We start from the raw sequence: 20,939 nt of genomic DNA, 5'->3' as shown, positions 1-20,939 counted from the left end.
AATATAATAATATACAGCAATTGTGCAAAAAGGATTACATATAAATAGTAATAGAAATCTTTTCCTGTTCAAAACTATTTCCACAATTAGGTGAGAAATTATATTTAGAATTTTCCTTTTCCTACTTATAAACTTAGAATACGTTACTAGAAAAAAAAAATCTAGGTAGCAATTTCTCAGGCTACAATTTTTTGAAGAAAGTAGTCACTCAGCACTTACAGTCAGAAAGCAAAAATTACATCTACTAATGAATGTGTTGTATTTTTATTAAATGTATTCTATAAAAATATTTTATATTTTATAAGCCTGTAGTAGTGTACACAAATCTATAAACTTCATCAGTTAAAAGAAATGGAACATCTCCACTGTCTCTAAGGAATATGTGGCATTACATAATTTTCAATCCATTTCTGCCTCTATGGAATTACATAAGATAAGCAACATATTGGCACCAAATCATCAACAAGAAGGCAAATTTTCACTATATCTTATTTATGTATTTAACAAGACATTTATAACTAAGAGGTGACACTTTACTTTTGCATATCTTAGCAATGCATTAATATATTCACTTTTATTTTTATAGTGTACAGATAATTTATGATACTTTAATAATAGGAGAATACAAATAATTTAAAATTCATGGTGCATGCATTAAAATGACCTTCACATTTAGATTTAATATTCTATTGGTTCCAACCCCAAAATTAGAGAGAAAGTGAGAGGTGAAATGTGGACAAACTCAAAAATGTCTTCCTTTAAAGACAAATGTCAAGGAAAACTCGAACTTTTCTATATAACAATAGCACAATGACTTTCAAAGTTCCATATTGAAGCTCCCACACACAGCAAACTTGATGGTCCTAAACTGATGTGCCTTCAAAAGTTCAAGGGTTGAAACAAAAAACAGAAGTGTTGCTTATAGAGCCTCAAAAAGCCTTAAACTGCTTTAACTTCCTTAGGACAGATTATGCCTAGGAAAAATTTGCAGGGCCTCCAGATCAAGGCTGGTATATGCATGTCAGTGATCAATGTGAGTTTTGAGGAACAAATACGTTCTTTGCAAACAGCTGGAAAGCAATTATGCTAAGAAAGACAGAGAAACTTTTTCCTCCTTGACTATTATCAAAGACAAATAGCCTTGATGGTATAGGATTTTGTATAGTCACTTCTTTTTTTTTTTTTTAATTTAGAATAAAAAGACCAAAAGTGTTGGAAACAGGATTTTCAAATGCAAAATGGACAGACTTACTGGTACATGCCATGGAAGGTGGGTCTTTTTCAGCTCGAAAGTAACCCTTTTCACACTGACAGACAGAAGTTGCTTCCATGTAGGTTAAACTGTGTGGAGGACATTTAGAACACTTTGTGTTGCCAGCAAATGCTTTATAGAATCCTGGTCTGCAAGCTGTGAACATAGGAAAAACAATATTTTTAATTATCCCTTGAGTTATTTTATTTGTACGTGTACAACATATTTTAACTTATACACACTTTGGATGTCAGAGTTCAGTTCACACATACACAGAAAAGTCAATACATGCTAATATTAATGAATGAAATTAGTAATTCAAAATAAGTTACACAATGGGGACTTCATATTTTAGCTGAGGTTGCTACTTTTAAAAGGCATACTTGAAACACAGATATGCAAAATAACAGTGCTTACCAAAGTATGGAGATGCCCACATTAAGGGAGATGACTGTGTAGCTCTGGGAGATGGCATTAAATAACATTGAACCACACTCTTTAAAATTGATTTCCATTCCATTTCTCCCTCAGCTCTTCTGAGTATTTAAGGAGAAAGTCCCAGGGCAGTGTGGGTATATCTTTAACATCTTCCTTACTGGCTAAATATTTTTTGAACAAAATGAGAGCTGGCCTTAGACTCAGAGATTTTAGCAGGACATAGCTATAGTTTGATAACACTGCTTCATTTTTATCAAGATCATTTTTTATTTTTCTGTGGCAAACAATTTTCTATTTATTATATTGAAATAAATTCATTTAAAAATTTAAGTTTAAAAGTGGGTAGACAAAATATCAGGGCTTCCCTGGTGGCGCAGTGGTTGAGAATCTGCCTGCTAATGCAGGGGACACGGGTTCGAGCCCTGGTCTGGGAAGATCCCACATGTCACGGAGCAACTAGGCCCGTGAGCCACAATTACTGAGCCTGCGCGTCTGGAGCCTGTGCTCCGCAACAAGAGAGGCCGCGATAGTGAGAGGCCCGCGCACCGCGATGAAGAGTGGCCCCCGCTCGCCGCAACTAGAGAAAGCCCTCGCACAGAAACGAAGACCCAACACAGCCAAAAGTAAATTAATTAATTAATTAATTAAAAAAAAAAAGTGGGTAGACAAAATATCAAGTAAATAAGGTATATTTGTTATGCGCATATGACAAAACTCATGAAAACTGTAGGTTAATGACTAAATTTTCACAAAACGTAATGAAAATGAAATGTAAATGACTAAAGTTATGCTATCAAATGTTTCATTGAACCTCATTTTCTATTCACTTAAATGCATGTTGTCATTTTCACTGAACATTTCCATAGGAATGGAAGACCTACAAAAAAGGATCCTATGATAAGGTACGTATCCGGGGTCCTGAATGGTGGGGGGCTTAATTGTTTCTAGTCTCAAAGAAATGACTGCTGGCCACTTTCCAAATTAAAACTGTTATACAAAATAAAAGAAGTGTAATTTTCCAGTGACAAATATTATGTTAAAAAATATTTTAACAAGCTATGTATTTTAACTCAACACATTTTCACAAAATGTTCTGTGTAAAAATAAACAAGAATCTTAATTTAACAATAATGAATCTATGAGTAAGGCTTCTGCTTATATATTCAGGAAGGAAAAAAAGTATTTGAAATCTGATACATATTTTATATTTAGAGCACATTCCAGTTAAAACTAGCCACATTTCAAGCATGCAATAACCTCATGTGGCTGGCTAGTGGCTACTGTATTGGATAGTGCAGTTTTGAACACAGAAATCTGTTCATTACATCCCCTTGTATAAAAAATTTTGATGACTTCCCATCATCTTTACATTAAAGTTTAAAATATTTACCTTGGATTACAAGTTCACCCATGGCTTGCCCACAGTTCACCCATGGCTTCACCCTGCCTACAGTTCCAACCACATCAGATAAATCTGCTCCCCTCTCAAACTCCCTCTGTTAAGGCTTTGCCCTTCTACTGTCTATTCTCAACTCAGCAGGCAGTGATCTTAGAAAATACATCAGATCATATTATCACTGGGCTCTGGGCCTTCCAATGGCTTTCCATTCTCCTAGAGTAAAGCCAACTGCCCTATTAATTGCCTACCAAGCATTGCATGATTTTGCTCCCCATCCATTCCCTGTGACCCTGTTTTGCATCTTCTACCTCCTTTTTTGTATCAAGTAGTCTGCTCCAGCCACACTGGCCTCCTTCAGAATCTTGGGCATCCAAAGCATTCTCCTGCCATTGGGCCTTTACTACTTGCTCTTATCCAGCTGTCTGTATGGTTTTCTCCCTACCTTACATCAGGTCTTTATTCAAACATTACTATATTAATAAAGCCTTCCCCGATTCCCCTTTTTATATTGCAACTCCTGCTACATCCTACCCGAGTAATCCATATTACTCTCCATTCTAATTCCTGTCTTCAAAGAACTTAACAACATCTGACACTAGATATGTTTAATTTTTTAAGCCATTTCCCCTTAAAATGTATGCTCTATGAGGGCAGAGATTTTTTTTTGTCTGTTTTGTTTACTGAAGTGTCTCCAGGGCCTAGAACAGTATCAGGCATTACTTGGCCCTCAATGAGTATTTGGTAAATGAATGAATGAATTGCTGAGGGACTCCATTAATTTCTGAGTTTACTATGCTGTTTGTTCTGCTTTGAGCCTTTTCCTCTGTTGAAAAATCTCTTCTCTCTATCCCCACCCTATGACCCACTCATCTTGCTGACTCCTAGTCATCTTTCAAGCCTCACTTCTTTTAGAAAGCTATACCTGACTCCCTAGACTAGTTTCTCTAAGCACCTGTGCCTTTTCCATGTTAGTAATCCCTTGGCAGTTATTTGTTTAATGGCTGTAAGTGCCACAAGGAGAGATTGGCACAGTGCTTGTCATAAAGTCGGTGCTTGGTACTTATTTGTTTTATTGAATTGGACAGCATGTGAGTACTCTGCTAATTAAACTCCTGCAGAAGATAATGCGTGTCTACTCAGTGCATGTTCCGATCATGGCATAATTCATCTCACTACAAATTTACAGATTTTTTTTGGCTTGTTGCATTACTCTAAGTAAGGGATGGAAGCAGGTAGTAAAAATCTTGAAACTGACTCAACTACAACTCAAGAATGATTATTTTAATATTCCAATTGAAACAAAATCTTTCCAATTGAAATTACTATCCATGTGAATTTTTTTTTTTTTTTTTTTTTTTGGCCTACTGCAAAACTACAAATACAAATTGGATATTGTTGCAGCAACTCTCAAGTCTATCCCTGATTTCAAATGCTTGTTAACTCAAAATTGCCCTTGAAAACCTTAAAATTTTGAACTTATAAAATATATTTGGATTCTTAAATTACTAGCCTATTTTAATATTAGGGTTTAGTCTACAATTTCATTTAAAAATTAAGGATGATACTGTTAAAATGTTAGAAAACCACTGTTGTAGGCAGTAACATTCTTCTTATATAGCACACATTAATGGTATACAGCATGCACCTCTGTTTTTAGCCTGAATCATATTATACTACAACTACTGGATCACGCTATCACCTCAACTTCTTGTAACTGCCACAAGCCAGACATGGGCTTTACCATTCTTATATCTACAATGCTTTAGCATATTTTGAGTATATATTTAGTTTTTATAAATGCCTGAAAAGTTGAATGAGTGAATAAATAAATGATTAATTCACTAATGTCTAATATGAGATTACTATAACTCTGTAAATGGAATGAGCATGCTATATATCTTTTAGTTAGTACTTTTATGTTTTGTTTGTATTTGTTAAAAATGGGATAACAGTCCCTACGTCTTGAGAACTTTTAAATTACTTTCTTATACATCCCTTCTTTCTCTACCACTTCCTTATTTCTCTGTTTATAGGGTATGTGAACTTCATTTCCAAAAAAACAAACCACCCAAAATAAGAATGTTTCCCAACATATATCAATACTGCAGATGGAAAGTAAAATATCTGATTCAGTGGTTTCTAATGTTTTCTTTTAGAAGAAACTATTCAGATATCGACCTTCAGATTAAAACTTCATTTTAGTACCTCTCAATTTCTCTATATTTCTATATTCAAAACATTCATGACTATATATATATATATGAGATCATAACATGTATGTTCTTTTTGTATGAACATTTACTTTAAAATGTCATTTAGAAATCTGGCTTATTTCCACCTTTTCTTCCTTCTTTCCTCTTCAAATATCATTTTCCTAAAATGTTGACACACTGCTGTGTAGATATATGTTTACATATTTATGAACAGAAGGATTTAGTGTTATTGATTTTTCAATATTGAGATAATATCAATAAACTTTAGATTGTTTTCATCAATTATCAATTATAACATGGAAATCTCTCCAGGTCAATGGTTGTAGTTAATTCACTGTGATGCATCTGTAGTATATGTGTCAACAATCTCCCACTTGAAAGAAATACTTTATAAACTATGCAGTAAACATCGTCATGATGATACTTATATTTCAGTTCCCAAGAGCAGGAGCTCTGGGCCAGGGTATGTTTATTATTTCTTTTAACACATATTTCCATGTTACATTCCTAAACATTTCTAAAACGCACAATAATGTAAGTGAGCACCCTAACCTTTCACCCTGCTAATCCCTATAATTAATGTTAGCCACTCTTTTATCTTTTGACAATATGTGGAGTTAAACATTGTTATTTGAATTGAAGTTTCCTAATTGCCACTAATGCTCCACATTTTTTTTCATATTTTTATTGGTCATTTGTTTATACTTTTCTATGAATTGCCTTTTATATCCTTTGTTCTTTTTCTATTGGTTGCTTATCTTCTATTAATTTATTGGGTTGGCCAAAAAGTTCATTCAGGTTTTTCCATAATATCTTACAGAAAAACCTGAATGAACTTTTTGGCTAACCCAATATAAGTGCTATTTATTAGCAATATTAATTTTATGTTTGTCATTTTTGTTATATATATTTTTGTATCAATTTTCTAATGATGTTGTGCATAAAAGTCCCATTCACAATAACATAAAAAACAGTAAAATACTTAGGCATAAATTTAATCAAGGAAGTGAAAGACCTGTACAAAGAAAACTACAATATTTTGATAAAGAAATTGAACAGAATACAAAAAAATGGAAAGATATCCCCTGTTCATGGATTGGAAGAATTAATATTGTTAAAATGTCCACACTATGCGGAAGCAACTAAAGATTCAATGCAATCCCTATCAAAATTCCAATGGCATTTTTCATAGAAATATTAAAAAAATCCTAAAATTTATGGAATCACAAAAGACCCCAATAGCCAAAGCAATTCTGAGAAAGAATAACAATGCTAAAGGCATCACATGTCCTGATTTCAAACTATACTACAAAGTTATACGAATTGAAACAGTATGGTACCAGCATAAAAATACACACACAGGCCACTAGAACAGAATAGAGGGCTCCAAAATAAACTCCTACATAAACAATCAAATATATATGTCAAGGGAGCTAAAAATACTCAATGGCAAAAGGATAGTCTCTTCAATAAATGATGGATAACAACATACAGAAAAGTGAACTTGGACTTGACCAGACACCACTCACAAAAATTAACTCAAAAAGAATTAGAAACTTAAACATAAAACCTGAAACTGTAAAACTTCTAGAAGAAAACAAAGCTCCTTGATACAGGTCTTGGCAATGATTTTTTTAGAATATGACAGCAAAAGCACCAGCAATGAAAGCAAAAATAAACAGTGGGACTACATCAAACTAAAGAGCTTCAGCACAGCAAAAAAACAATAAAAATAATGAAAAGGCAACCTATAGAATGGGGCAAAATATTTGCAAACCATATATCTGATATATCTGATAAATATAAAATATATAAAGAACTCACACAACTCAATAACAACAATAGCAACAACAACAAAAACGTACAGTTAAATAAAAAATAGGCAGAGGAACTGAACAGACATTTCTTTAAAGAAGACATACAAATGTCCAACAGGTACATGAAAAGATGCTCAATATCACTAGTCATCAGGGAAATGTAAATGAAAACCACAAGGATATATCACCTCACAAGTGTTAGAATGGCAATTATCAAGAAGACAAGAGATACATGATGGCAAGGATGTAAAGAAAAGGGAACCCTGGTGTACTGTTGGTGGGAATGCAAATTGGTGCAGCCAATATGGAAAACTGTATGGATGTTCCTCGGAAAATTAAAAATAGAGCTACCATGTGACCCAGCAATCCTGTTTCTGGGTATACATCCAAAGGAAATAAAAACAGGATATGAAAAAGTTATCTGCACTCCCATGTCCATTACAGCATTATTCTCAATAGCCAAGATATGGAAAAATCTGTGTGCATCAATAGATGAATGGATAAAGAAGATCTACAGTGATTCTATATTTTAGTTGAAAGTGATGCTACCACTTCGGGGGACTATTTGGCAGTATCTACTATAGAGGAACATACACATATCTTCTGACAATTCCACTCCTTGGTATTTACCCAACAGAATAGCACAAACTGAAAGTAGCTTCTCTTCCTACAGGCAGTCATACCAAGTTCCATTGCTAAGTGAGCTACCACTTCTCCATTTGATTTTCATTTTCTGCAATTTTCTTGACATGTTGACCTTTCTCACGTGATGTATTTTCTTCTCCTTTACTTTGCCCTTGTTAGTGTAAACCTTCTATATTCTCTTACTCATTTTGGTGAAGTTTCCTGAGGAAATGGAGTTAAATCTATATGTTCAATCAACTATGTTTAACGAATTTTACACTTTACTAAATTTCTAATCATATAATTGGAGTGAGTATATTTAATTGAGAATAAGAAAATTACAAACAAATTATGATATATATGAAATGATTTTTTAATTTTCTGGTGTCATGTACTTATGATAAAAGTAGCAAGAATGCTAGAAAAATAAATACAGGGCTTCCCTGGTGGGGCAGTGGTTAAGAATCCGCCTGCCAATGCAGGGGACACGGGTTTGAGCCCTGGTCTGGGAAGATCCCACATGCCGCGGAGCAACTAAGCCCATGCACCCCAACTACTGAGCCTGCGCTCTACAGCCCGCGAGCCACAACTACTGAAGCCCACATGCCACAACTACTGAAGCCCACAGGCCTAGATCCCATGCTCCGCAACAGAAGAAGCCACCGCAATGAGAAGCCTGTGCACCGCAACGAAGTGTAGCCCCCGCTCGCTGCAACTAGAAGAAACCCGCACGCAGGAAAGAAGACACAACGCAGCCAAAAATAATAAATAAATAAAATAAATAAATTTAAATAAAAAGAAAAATAAATACAGTGTAATCTGGTAGTGGGGATCTATAAAATGTAAAATATATAAATATTTTCATCAAATTACATAATAAATAATCTAAATTAAAACACAGTTTTCTATTTCAAAAAATACATTTATGATTTGAGGAACTTTAAGTGGTTGCCTAAGATAATGATAAAAGATGGGTTATAAATTAAAAAGTACAAAGTAGTTTTTATAGAAAAGCATGTATTAAAGGCACATACATGAGTATAGTTATTGAAATACCACAAATATTAATGAAGTACCTACCTTGCCATATAATTTCCCTTATCGATGTTTGAAATTTCATTGTCCTCAGAAAATTAAAGTCTCTGGGTATTGACTGGAATACAGTTGGAAAGTATTTTTACACACACACACACACACACACAGATTTATGTCTGCTAAAAAAAATCAAGAAATGTGTGACCTGTTCTACACGTACTTTATTTTAAAAATTGAATTGTTAGGCTATATACTGCTAGCAATGTTTTTTTAGGTTTATCTTTATTATCAGAGAACTTTAAGACAAAGGATCATGATAAATCCCAGTTGGTATATCATGCTGTGCAGTTCTCATCAGCTGATGAAATACTGAACTGTGTCTTGTCTGACAGGAACTGATATTAATATAACTGACTGCTTTTCCCTCATAGATGCTCAATAGTCTGTAAGTTTAGATAAACCTGAATGACTTATCAGTAAAATATGTGATGTGCATCATTTCTCAAAACATTAGAACTCAGGAAATTTAATAAACTGGGATAGGCAGTATCATTACTGTTTTCCTAGATATTGTTCTACAGTTATAGAAATTAAAATTTGCTGTCATGTAAGTAGAGAAGGCAGGGAAGATTGGAGAATTGAAAAATAAAAAGGAAAAAACCCTAAAACTTTAGGGTAAATAAGCGTAAATATTTTCTTTTTTCAGAATAACCTATTAATAACTTACCAAAGGAAAATCTCAAGGCCAAATACAAGTTTATTAATAATAAACTGTGGATTGTGCTTCAAGATATTCAACCTAATTTTCCTTGCAGGGGAGCTACTATGAAGTCCTCATGAAGGTAATGTATATAAAAGTGTCCTGTTATGAATTCTAATTTCTTACTTCCACCAGAGAAATGTTTAAAGTAGACTTTCTCTTGAATAAGCAAATTAAAAAAAAAAAAATCAGACCTACCTACAAAAATATACCGTAGGTTACATGACTTTCACCCTAAAGAATTAGAGGAAAGGACTCCGAAAAGTATGGAACACCACATCCTCTTTCACCTGTTTATCTGTTAATTCTGGGCACAATACCCCCTATTTGAGGACTCTGAAAAGTAAGTAGAAGCAGGCATACTGGAAAATACCAAAATTTGTAGTACTACCGAGCTGGCAATGAATTTGCCATCCTTCCCTCCCTCCCTCTTCCCTCTTTTCCCCAGTGCTTGGGCTGGAGCCTGGACTGAATGGACTGGAAACCTGGAAATGGCCACCAGGTCACAGTCAGAGCTCCAGCTCACTTTAGCTCTGGAAGTGGGAAATGGAATTCCTAATGCTCAGGAGAGAATGTGGAAATCCCTCCCCTCTTTGTTTCTTTCTTTCTTTCTCTCTCTCTCTCTCTCTTTTTTTCCTGTTCTCTCATGCCCAACCCTCAAGTAATCATGCGGTAGACTGGTGGTGGTGGTCAGTAATGGGAGCCCACAGGAGCCAAAACTCTCAAGAAGGAAAACACTTCCTCTTCCTTCACTGAAGCTGTGGTTCTGAGAGGGTAGAGTCCCATTGCATTTCTTTTTCTCTCTGTCCTCCTCTCACTTGGTCCTGGATGTAGATCCAGTTGCAGAAGTGCACAGCAGAGTGGAACAAATAATGCCCCAGCTGGCTTTCTAGACAAAGGACCTTAAAGAGGAGTCATAGAGATTTGGAAAGTACTGGGAAGAACATGGGGAGACAGGAGCTCAGGAAAGCAACCACACACGTTTATAAACTCCTGGGCTTGCTCCCAAACTGCACATCCTTGGAACTGATTCTATTTAACATATCAAAGACTTTGAGAACTGAACCAAAAGACTACCACCCAGGTCTCAGACAAGCAGTTTTAAATTTTTGGTTAGGTAAAAGAGAGAGGACACCAACCTAGAAGATATATACTGTTTTTTGTTTGTTTGTTTTCTTACTATGTGACACAAAAACTTATAACATAAACAGGGATATATACTGGCAAACCCAGGTAAGTTGCCATTAACAAGCATAAAGTGGATCTATTAGATCTTAGTTTTACCTTCCACCATTTTTTCTCATTCACAGATTCATGATTTATACGTTAAAGATAATTTTCAAAAAGTGTTTTTATTTGAGAGATGGACAAGTGTCAACAACAGAGCATTACTTGGAATATGTTAGAAATACTTTAGGAGTCTGAGGCTGGTGACATGCAAAATTAAAACTGTAAAGGTGTCTCTAGTGTGAGAGTAAGGTCAGTGTTTTTATTCTGAGGTTAAGTTAGGGTATGGAGACCAAAGGTTTATATTAGCAGTTTTTAGGATTAGACACCTTTTTCATTTTTATTACCAGTTTGAATACAATCTGGTAATAATAATGGCACAACATAAAAAGCTAACCATATGTTTTCTAAAAATACAGATCACTTTTTAACTGTTCTATCATTCATTTCCTAATGCTATTTTTATTAACTTTGGTGCTCCTAGGTATATTTTAGTCAACCAAACTTAAGCCTACATTAATACTACTTCCTTCCTATTTAACAGTCCTTTTAAAAAGTGTGCTTGTTGAGTCTATCATATTTTCAGGTACTTTGAAATGAGATGCTATTTAACTTTTTAGTCCCTCATCAGAGATTCTTATTCCTATTTCACTATTTTTTCTAGACATCCAGTAATGACAGTTTCCAACTTTATCTTTCATTATTCCTTTTTTGCATATTCCTTAAGTCAGAGTAAATTTACTTTTCCATATAAGTAAAACCATTGCCAAAGAGAAAACACCCCTTGATTCACTGTACTATGTATTAGTAATAACACCTACAGCAAAACCATTTATAATTATTGAGCATTTGGAATGAGTCAGATGTTGTGCAAAGCACTTTCTCTACAGTTTTTTAGTTATTCTTACAAAAATTAGCTACAAAGGATATGGCCTTTGGAACTAGAATACATGGCTTTGAGTTCTGCTTCTGTATTTTACTAACCCTGTCACTTCAGGCAACTTATTTTTCTGTGCATCATTTTTCTCATCTGTAAAATGGGGCACCTAACTGAGAGCTTGTTGTGAGGATTTAATTAATTAATACATGTAAAGTGATCAGAAGCGTGCCTAGCATATTATTATGAAGATGAGGAAACTGAAGTTAAGCGATATAAAGTAAGTTTCTATGACAGATTGTGTTTTCCAAAAATGGCTCCAACAGTATTCCCCACCCTACACTGGCTTCTGACTATGTCTCATAGATACTCTTTCCCATAGAGAGCTCAGGTTTATGTTCCCTCCTCTTAATCTGGGTGTGTTTGTAATTACAGTGAGTTCCTTTGGAATGGTTACTTTTAGAAGCTAGTCACCAGGCCAAGGGGAAGGGCAAGCAGCCATGAAGAGGCCCAGGTGGAGAACTTGGGCCTTTGGTGCATGGCTGTGGCTGAGCTCCCAGCTGACAGCCATCACCATCCTGTCAGCCAGGTGAGTGAGCCACCTGGGATGTAGATTCTCCAGGCCCTAGTGAAGCTGCCCCCAAGTTTGGGGGGCACTTTCTTATGTAGACCTGAGAACCTGGAACACTTGCTGAAGGTCATTTGGTAGAAGAGCCAAAAATTAAGGCCTAGCTCCATTCCTATCCATAATCTGAGTTCTCATCATAGAGTAAGTTAGGTACCCATTGTATTTGGAACAGCATGCCTACTTTGTTATCTAGAGCAGTGAAGGATTGAACCACAACTTTTAAAGGACAATTGGTGATGGTATTTGGATTATAAATAACTGTTGTAATGAAAAATACTCTTTTGTGGGATTTAATTGACAGAGATAGCTTTAACTGATGGTTTCTTGTTCTCTTAGAAACTTTTCTTTTGTGTAAGAAGCAAAATAAATATAATTTTATTCAGACCATTAGAAATAAAAATGTATTCCACAACATTTACTTCATAAAAAATGCTTTATGTATATATATCCCCTCATTTTATGGAAAAAGTAAGCAAGACATTTTATCTTCCAACGTAGAATTGAAGAATAGACTCATCATAAAATGGCTTGTGTGCATGATTTCAACATTTTGACCAAACTCACTCAAAACTGCTCAAAGTCTCATATACTCTGACACCTCAGTAAAGTTTGACAACCGTATCTTCTGCTGGCTTAGCAACAAACTTACAATCCATTCTTTAATCTGACAATTGTGAATGTCCTGCTGTCATGTATTTGTGGTATTTTTGTAGCTGAATAGTGCAAAAAACTAATGTAAAAATTATTAAACTATACACTATAAAATTTTTACTAACAAGAAGACATACGTTTTCTTTTTATAGAGTTACTAAGGATGTGGATATAATTGATAATTGATATATAATCACAATTTATTGTCCACTACAAATTGGTGTTTTGCAAACATTATTATATTTAACTCTTACAAAAATTCAGTGATATAGATATTAATATTTTCATTGGACAAATGAAGAGACAAAAGCTCTAACAATTGCTCCAGGTCACAGAGATGATAGATGAGCAAGCCAGGATTTGAAGACAGGTTTCTGATTCTTTAGCCCAAACTTTGTTTGGGACAATACCTATCGTTATATGAATATAAATGTATATACACAAACATGCAATACAAATATATATTATATATACATATTTTTTATTCCCAGCAATACTTATGCATATTTTTCTCCTCCTCTGTACACTACCATTGAAATTATCACCTGAATCCCGCATTTTGACACTTGTTATTTCTAATTTGATATAAAGAGGCATGTCTTTTCAACTACATTATAAATTACTTAAAAGTAAGGTTTCTGTATATGGCATTGCACTGAGATAATACTATAGACAGAGCACAGGATCAAACATAAGTTGTATGGATTATATATATACATACTTAATATACTTATTAGTTGAAATTATGTGTGAATATTATAGAATAAAGCTTAGCAAAGCAGATCTTCAAAATATTTATCATCTGTTTTCTTAAAAATTCTAAAGATAGAATACTATAACATGACATTAAATTTCTTAACTTTTTCATTGAATCTACTACACCTTAAGTAAGAATTCAGATAATTATCGCTTCCTATTTTCCATACAAACTTGATTATTTACATCATTGGCTGAATTGTGAATGGATATTTCCAATGTATTTTCACCCTATGTAGTCCTCCATTTTACAGCTAAACTGTAGCGCCTGAATTTCATAATGATATTTTGAATTTTACTTCATAATCAATATTGCAATTAATGTTTGTAAAGTTTTTAATCAAAGTATAGTTCACTTAAAACATATTAGTTTCAGGTTTACAACACGGTGATTAGACATTTTTATAGATTATACTCCATATAAAGTTAAATATTGGCCATATTGACTGTACTGTACATTACATCATTGTATTTTATTTATTTTATACCTAGAATTTTGTACCTCTTAATCCCCTTCCCTTACTTTTCCTGTTCTTCCTTTCCTCCCACAACTGGTAACCACTAGTTTGTTCTCTGTATCTGCGAGTGTGTTTCTGTTTTGTTATATTCATTCATTGGTTTTATTTTTTAGATTCCACATATAAGTGAAAACATACAATATTTGTCTTTCAATCTCTGACTTCTTTCACTAAGCATAATACTTTCAAGGTCCATACATGTTGCTGCAAATGGCAAAATTTCATTCTTTTTAATGGCTGAGTAATATTCCAATATATATCGACCACATCTTCTTTATCCACTCACCTATGGATGGGCACTTAGGTTGCTTCCATATCTTGGCAATCGTAAATAATGCTGCTATGAATACTGGGGTACATATATCATTTCAAATTAATGTTTATATTTTCTTCAGATATATACCCAGGACTAGAATTGCTGGATCATATGGTAGTACTATTTTTAATTTTTGAGGAATTCCATAGTGTCTATGCCAATTTACATTTCCACAAACAATGTACTAGGGTTTCCTTTTCTCCACACCATTGCCAACACTTGTTATTTCTTGTCTTTTTGACAATAGCCCTTCTGACAGGTGTAAGTTGATATATCATTGTGATTTGATTTGCATTTCCCTAATGATTAATGATGTTCAGCATCTCTTCATGTGCCTGTTGGCCATCTGTAGGCCTTCTTTGGAAAAATGTCTATTTAGGTCCTCTGTCTATTTTTCAACTGGGTTTTTGAGTAGTATGCATTCTTTATATATTTTGGATATTAACCACTTAACGGACATATTTGCAAATATCTTCTCTCATTCAGTATGTTGTCTTTTTATTTTGTTGATGGTTTCCTTCATTTTACAAAAGCTTCTTAGTTTCAATAGCAGAATAACTGAGGCAGAAGAATGGATAAGTGACCTGGAAGATAAAATAGTGGAAATAACTACTGCAGAACAGAATAGAGAAAAAAGAATGAAAAGAATTGAGGACAGTCTCAGAGACCTCTGGGACAACATTAAACGCACCAACATTCGAATTACAGGGGCTCCAGAGGAAGAAGAGAAAAAGAAAGGGACTGAGAAAATATTTGAAGAGATTATAGTTGAAAATTTCCCTAATATGGGAAAGGAAATAGTTAATCAAGTCCAGGAAGCACAGAGAGTCCCATATAGGATAAATCCAAGGAGAAACATGCCAAGACACATATTAATGAAACTATCAAAAATTAAATACAAAGAAAAAATATTAAAAGCAGCAAGGGAAAGACAACAAATAACCTACAAGGGAATCCCCATAAGGTTAACAACTGATCTTTCAGCAGAAACTCTGCAAGCCAGAAGGGAGTGGCAGGACATATTTAAAGTGATGAAAGGGAAAAACCTACAACCAAGATTACTCTACCCAGCAAGGATCTCATTAAGGTTTGACAGAGAAATAAAACCCTTTACAGAGGAGCAAAAGCTAAGAGAATTCAGCACCACCAAACCAGCTTTACAACAAATGCTAAAGGAACTTCTCTAGGCAGGAAACACAAGAGAAGGAAAAGACCTACAAAAACAAACCCAAAACAATTAAGAAAATGGTAATAGGAACATACATATCGATAATTACCTTAAATGTAAATGGATTACATGCTCCAACCAAAAGACATAGACTGGCTGAATGGATACAAAAACAAGACCCATATATATGCTGTCTACAAGAGACCCACTTCAGACCTAGGGACACATACAGACTGAAAGTGAGGGGATGGAAAAAGATATTCCATGCAAATGGAAATCAAAAGAAAGCTGCAGTAGCAATTCTCATATCAGACAAAATAGACTTTAAAACAAAGACTATTATAAGAGACAAAGTAGGACACTACATAATGATCAAGGGATCAATCCAAGAAGAAGATATAACAATTGTAAATATTTATGCACCCGACATAGGAGCACCTCAATACATAAGGCAAATACTAACAGCCATAAAAGGGGAAATCGACAGTAACACAATCATAGTAGGGGACTTTAACACCCCACTTTCACCAATGGGCAGATCATCCAAAATGAAAATAAATAAGGAAACACAAGCTTTAAATGATACATTAAACAAGATGGACTTAATTGATATTTATAGGACACTGCATCCAAAAAAAACAGAATACACATTCTTCTCAAGTGCTCATGGAACATTCTCCAGGATAGATCATATCTTGGGTCACAAATCAAGCCTTGGTAAATTTAAGAAAAGTCGTATCAAGTATCTTTTCTGACCACAATGCTATGAGACTAGATATCAATTACAGGAAAAAATCTGTAAAAAATACAAACATAAGGAGGCTACACAATACACTACTTAATAACCAAGAGATCACTGAAGAAATCAAAGAGGAAATCAAAAAATACCTAGAAACAAATGACAATGAAAACACGACGACCCAAAACCTATGGGATGCAGCAAAAGCAGTTCCAAGAGGGAAGTTTATAGCAATACAATCCTACCATTTGCAGATGACATGATACTATACATAGAGAGTCCTAAAGATGCTACCAGAAAACTACTAGACCTAATCAATGAATTGGGTAAAGTAGCAGGATACAAAGTTAATGCACAGAAATCTCTTGCATTCCTATACACTAATGATGAAAAATCTGAAAGTGAAATTAAGAAAACACTCCCATTTACCATTGCAACAAAAAGAATAAAATACTTAGGAATAAACCTACCTAAGGAAGCAAAAGACCTGTATGCAGAAAACTATAAGACACTGATGAAAGGAATTAAAGATGATACAAATAGATGGAGAAATATATCATGTTCTTGGATTGGAAGAATCAACATTGTGAAAATGACTCTACTACCCAAAGCAATCTACAGATTCAATGCAATCCCTATCAAACTACCACTGGCATTTTTCACAGAACTAGAACAAAAAATTTCACAATTTGGATGGAAACACAGAAGACCCCGAATAGCCAAAGCAATCTTGAGAGAGAAAAATGGAGTTGGAGGAATCAGGCTCCCTGAATTCAGACCATACTACAAAGCTACAGTAATCAAGACAGTATGGTATTGGCACAAAAACAGAAATATAGATCAATGGAACAGGATAGAAAGCCCAGAGATAAACCCACGCACGTATGGTCAACTTATCTTTGATAAAGGAGGCAAGAATATACAATGGAGAAAAGACAGCCTCTTCAATAAGTGGTGCTGGGAAAACTGGACAGCTACATGGAAAAGAATGAAATTAGAACACTCCCTAACACCATACACAAAAATAAAGTCAAAATGGATTAAAGACCTAAATGTAAGGCCAGACACTATCAAACTCTTAGAGGAAAACATAGGCAGAACACTCTATGACATAAATCACAGCAAGATCCTTTTGGACCCAGCTCCTAGAGAAATGGAAATAAAAACACAAATAAACAAATGGGACCTAATGAAACTTAAAAGCTTTTGCACAGCAAAGGAAACCATAAACAACACGAAAAGACAACCCTCAGAATGGGAGAAAATAGTTGCAAATGAAGCAACTGACAAAGGATTAATCTCCAAAATTTACAAGCAGCTCATGCAGCTCAATAACAAAAAAACAAACAACCCAATCCAAAAATGCGCAGAAGACCTAAATAGACATTTCTCCAAAGAAGATATACAGATTGCCAACAAACACATGAAAGAATGCTCAACATCATTAATCATTAGAGAAATGCAAATCAAAACTACAATGAGATATCATCTCACACCAATCAGAATGGCCATCATCAAAAAATCTATAAACAATAAATGCTGGAGAGGGTGTGGAGAAAAGGGAACCCTCTTGCACTGTTGGTGGGAATGTAAATTGATACAGCCACTATGGAGAACAGTATGGAGGTTCCTTAAAAAACTGAAAATAGAACTACCATATGACCCGGCAATCCCACTACTGGGCATATACCCTGAGAAAACCATAATTCAAAAAGAGTTAGGTACCACAATGTTCATTGCAGCTCTATTTACAATAGCCAGGACATGGAAGCAACCTATGTGTCCATCAACAGATGAATGGATAAAGAAGATGTGGCACATATATACAATGGAATATTACTCAGCCTTAAAAGGAAACGAAATTGAGTTATTTGTAGTGAGGTGGATGGACCTAGACTCTGTCATACAAAGTGAAGTAAGTCAGAAAGAGAAAAACAAATACTGTATGCTAACACATATATATGGAATCTGCAAAAAAAAAAAAAAAAGGGACATGAAGAACCTAGGGGCAAGGCAGGAATAAAGAAACAGACCTACTAGAGAATGGACTTGAGGATATGGGGAGGGGGAATGGTAAGCTGGGACAAAGTGAGAGAGTGGCATGGACATATATACACTACCACATGTAAAATAGATAGCTAGTGGGAAGCAGCCGCATAGCACAGAGAGATCAGCTCAGTGCTTTGTGATCACCTAGAGGGGTGGGATAGGGAGAGTGGGAGGGAGGGAGATGCAAGAGGGAAGAGATATAGGGATATATGTATATGTATAGCTAATTCACTTTGTTATAAAGCAGAAACTAAAACACCATTGTAAAGCAGTTATACTCCAATAAAGATGTTAAAACAACAAAGATGTTAAAAAAAAAAAAGCTTCCTAGTTTGATTAGGTCCCATTTGTTTATTTTTGCTTTTGTTTCTTTTGCCTAGAAGACAGATCCAAAAAAAAAAAATATTGCTTAGACCAATGCCAAAGAGCATACTGCATGTGTTTTCTTTTAGGAGTTTTATGGCTTCAGTATCACATTCAGGTCTTTTATCCATTTTGGGTTTAATTTTGTATATGGTATGAGAAAATGTTCTAATTTCATTCTTATACGTGTAGCTATTCAGTTTTCCCAACATCACTTATTGAAAAGACTGTCTTTTCCTCCATTGTATATGCTTGCCTCCATTGTCATAGATTAAATGACTATAGGTGCATGGGTTTATTTCTGGGCTGTCTATTCTGTTCCGTTGAGCTATGGGTCTGTTTCTCTGGTAGTACCATGCTGTTTTGATTACTGTAGCTTTGTCAGACAGTCTGAAATCTGGGTGGGTAATACCTCCAGTTTTGTTCTTTTTTTCTCCAGACTGCTTTGGCTATTTGGAGTCTTTTGCAGTTCTGTACAAACTTTAGCATTCTTTGTTCTAGTGCTCTGAAAAATGGCATGGGTATTTTGATAAGAATTACATTAAATCTCTAGATTGCTTTGGGTGATATGGATATTTTAACAATATTATTTTTTCCAATCCACAAACATGGCATATCTTTCCATTTACTTGTATGGTCTTCAGTTTTCTTCATCAATGTCTTCTAGTTTTCAGAGTAAAGGTCTTTCACCTCCTTGGTTAAATTTATTCCTAGGTATTTTATTCTTTTTGATGAGTTTGTAAATGTAATTGTTTTCTTGATTTCTCTTTTGAATAGTTCATTTTTAGTATGTAGAAATGCAACAGACTTCTGTATATTAATTTTGTATGCTGCAACTTTACTGAATTCACTAATTCGTTCTAATAGTTTTTTAGTGGAGTCTTTAGAGTTTTCTATATATGGTATCATGTTATCTGCAAATAGTGACAATTTTACTTCTTCCCTTCTAATTTGGATGCCTTTTATTTCTTCTTTCTTTTTTTTTTCTTTCTTTCTTTCTCTTTTTCTTTCTTTATTTCTCTCTCTCTTTCTTTTTCTTTCTTTCTTTTCCTTCCTTCCTCTCTCTCTCTCTCTTTCTCTCTCTTTCTGATTGCTGTTGCTAAAATTTCAAACACTATGTTCAATAGTAATGGTGAGAGTGGGCATCCTTGTCTTGTTTGTGATCTTATAGGGAAATCTTTCAGCTTTTCACTGTTGGGTATGATGTTAGCTGTAGGTTTTTCATAAATGGCCTTTATGATGTTCAGATATGTTACCTCTATACCAACTTTATTGAGGATTTTTACCATGAATGGATACCGAATTTTATTAAATGATTTTTCTGCATCTATTGAGATGATCATGTGATTTTTACTCTTCATTCTGTTAATGTGGCATATCATGCTGATTTGTGTATATGGAACTATGCTTGCATCTCTGCGATAAATCCCACTTGATCATGGTGTATAATTCTTTTTATGTGTTGTTGAATTCAGTTTGCTGATATTTTATTGAGGATTTTTGCATCTGTGTTCATCAAGGATAGTGGCATGTAATTTTCTGTTTTTGAAGTGTATTTGTCTGGTTTTGGTATCAGGGTAATGGTGGCCTCGTGAAATGACTTTGGCAGTGTTACATCCTCTTCAATATTTTGGAATAGCTTGACAAGGATAGGTATTAACTGTTTTTTAAATATTTTGTAGAACTCCCCTGTGAACTCATGAGGTCCTGGAATTTGTTTGTAGGGAGTTTCTTGATTACTGATTCACTTGCAATACTAGTAATCAATCTGTTCAAATTTGTATTTTTTCCTGATTCAGTCTTGGAAGACTGTATGTTTCTAGGAATTTATCCATTTCCTCTAGGTTGTCCAATTTTTTGGTGTTTAACTGTTTGTAATGCTCTTTTATAACTGTATTTCTGCAATATTGGTTGTAATTCCTCCTGTTTCATTTCTAACTTTCTTTATGTGAGTCCTATCTCGTTTTTTCCTTCATGATCCTGGATAAAGGTTTATCAATTTTATTTATATTTTAAAACAAACAGTTCTTGGTTTCATTGATCTTCTCTACTGTTTTTTTTTTGTCTTTATTTTATTTATTTCCACTCAAAACATAATTTCCACTCTGA

General features: G+C 34.4%; 1 protein-coding gene across 4 annotated transcripts in view; it reads right to left on the bottom strand.

Moving 5' to 3' along the window:
- EPHA6 (EPH receptor A6) overlaps window positions 1-20,939 on the bottom strand; it is an 846,791-nt gene that overhangs the window by 487,047 nt on the left and 338,805 nt on the right. For all 4 annotated transcript variants that reach the window (XM_061194037.1, XM_061194035.1, XM_061194034.1 and 1 more), the window contains exon 4: window positions 1,253-1,408. In XM_061194037.1, the coding sequence (XP_061050020.1) occupies window positions 1,253-1,408 (156 nt within the window). The remainder of the gene's footprint in view (window positions 1-1,252; window positions 1,409-20,939) is intronic.

This window comes from Eubalaena glacialis, chromosome 6, assembly GCF_028564815.1.
Source record: "Eubalaena glacialis isolate mEubGla1 chromosome 6, mEubGla1.1.hap2.+ XY, whole genome shotgun sequence".
Taxonomy (NCBI): domain Eukaryota; kingdom Metazoa; phylum Chordata; class Mammalia; order Artiodactyla; family Balaenidae; genus Eubalaena; species Eubalaena glacialis.
This window is presented reverse-complemented; position numbering and strand designations above follow the sequence as displayed.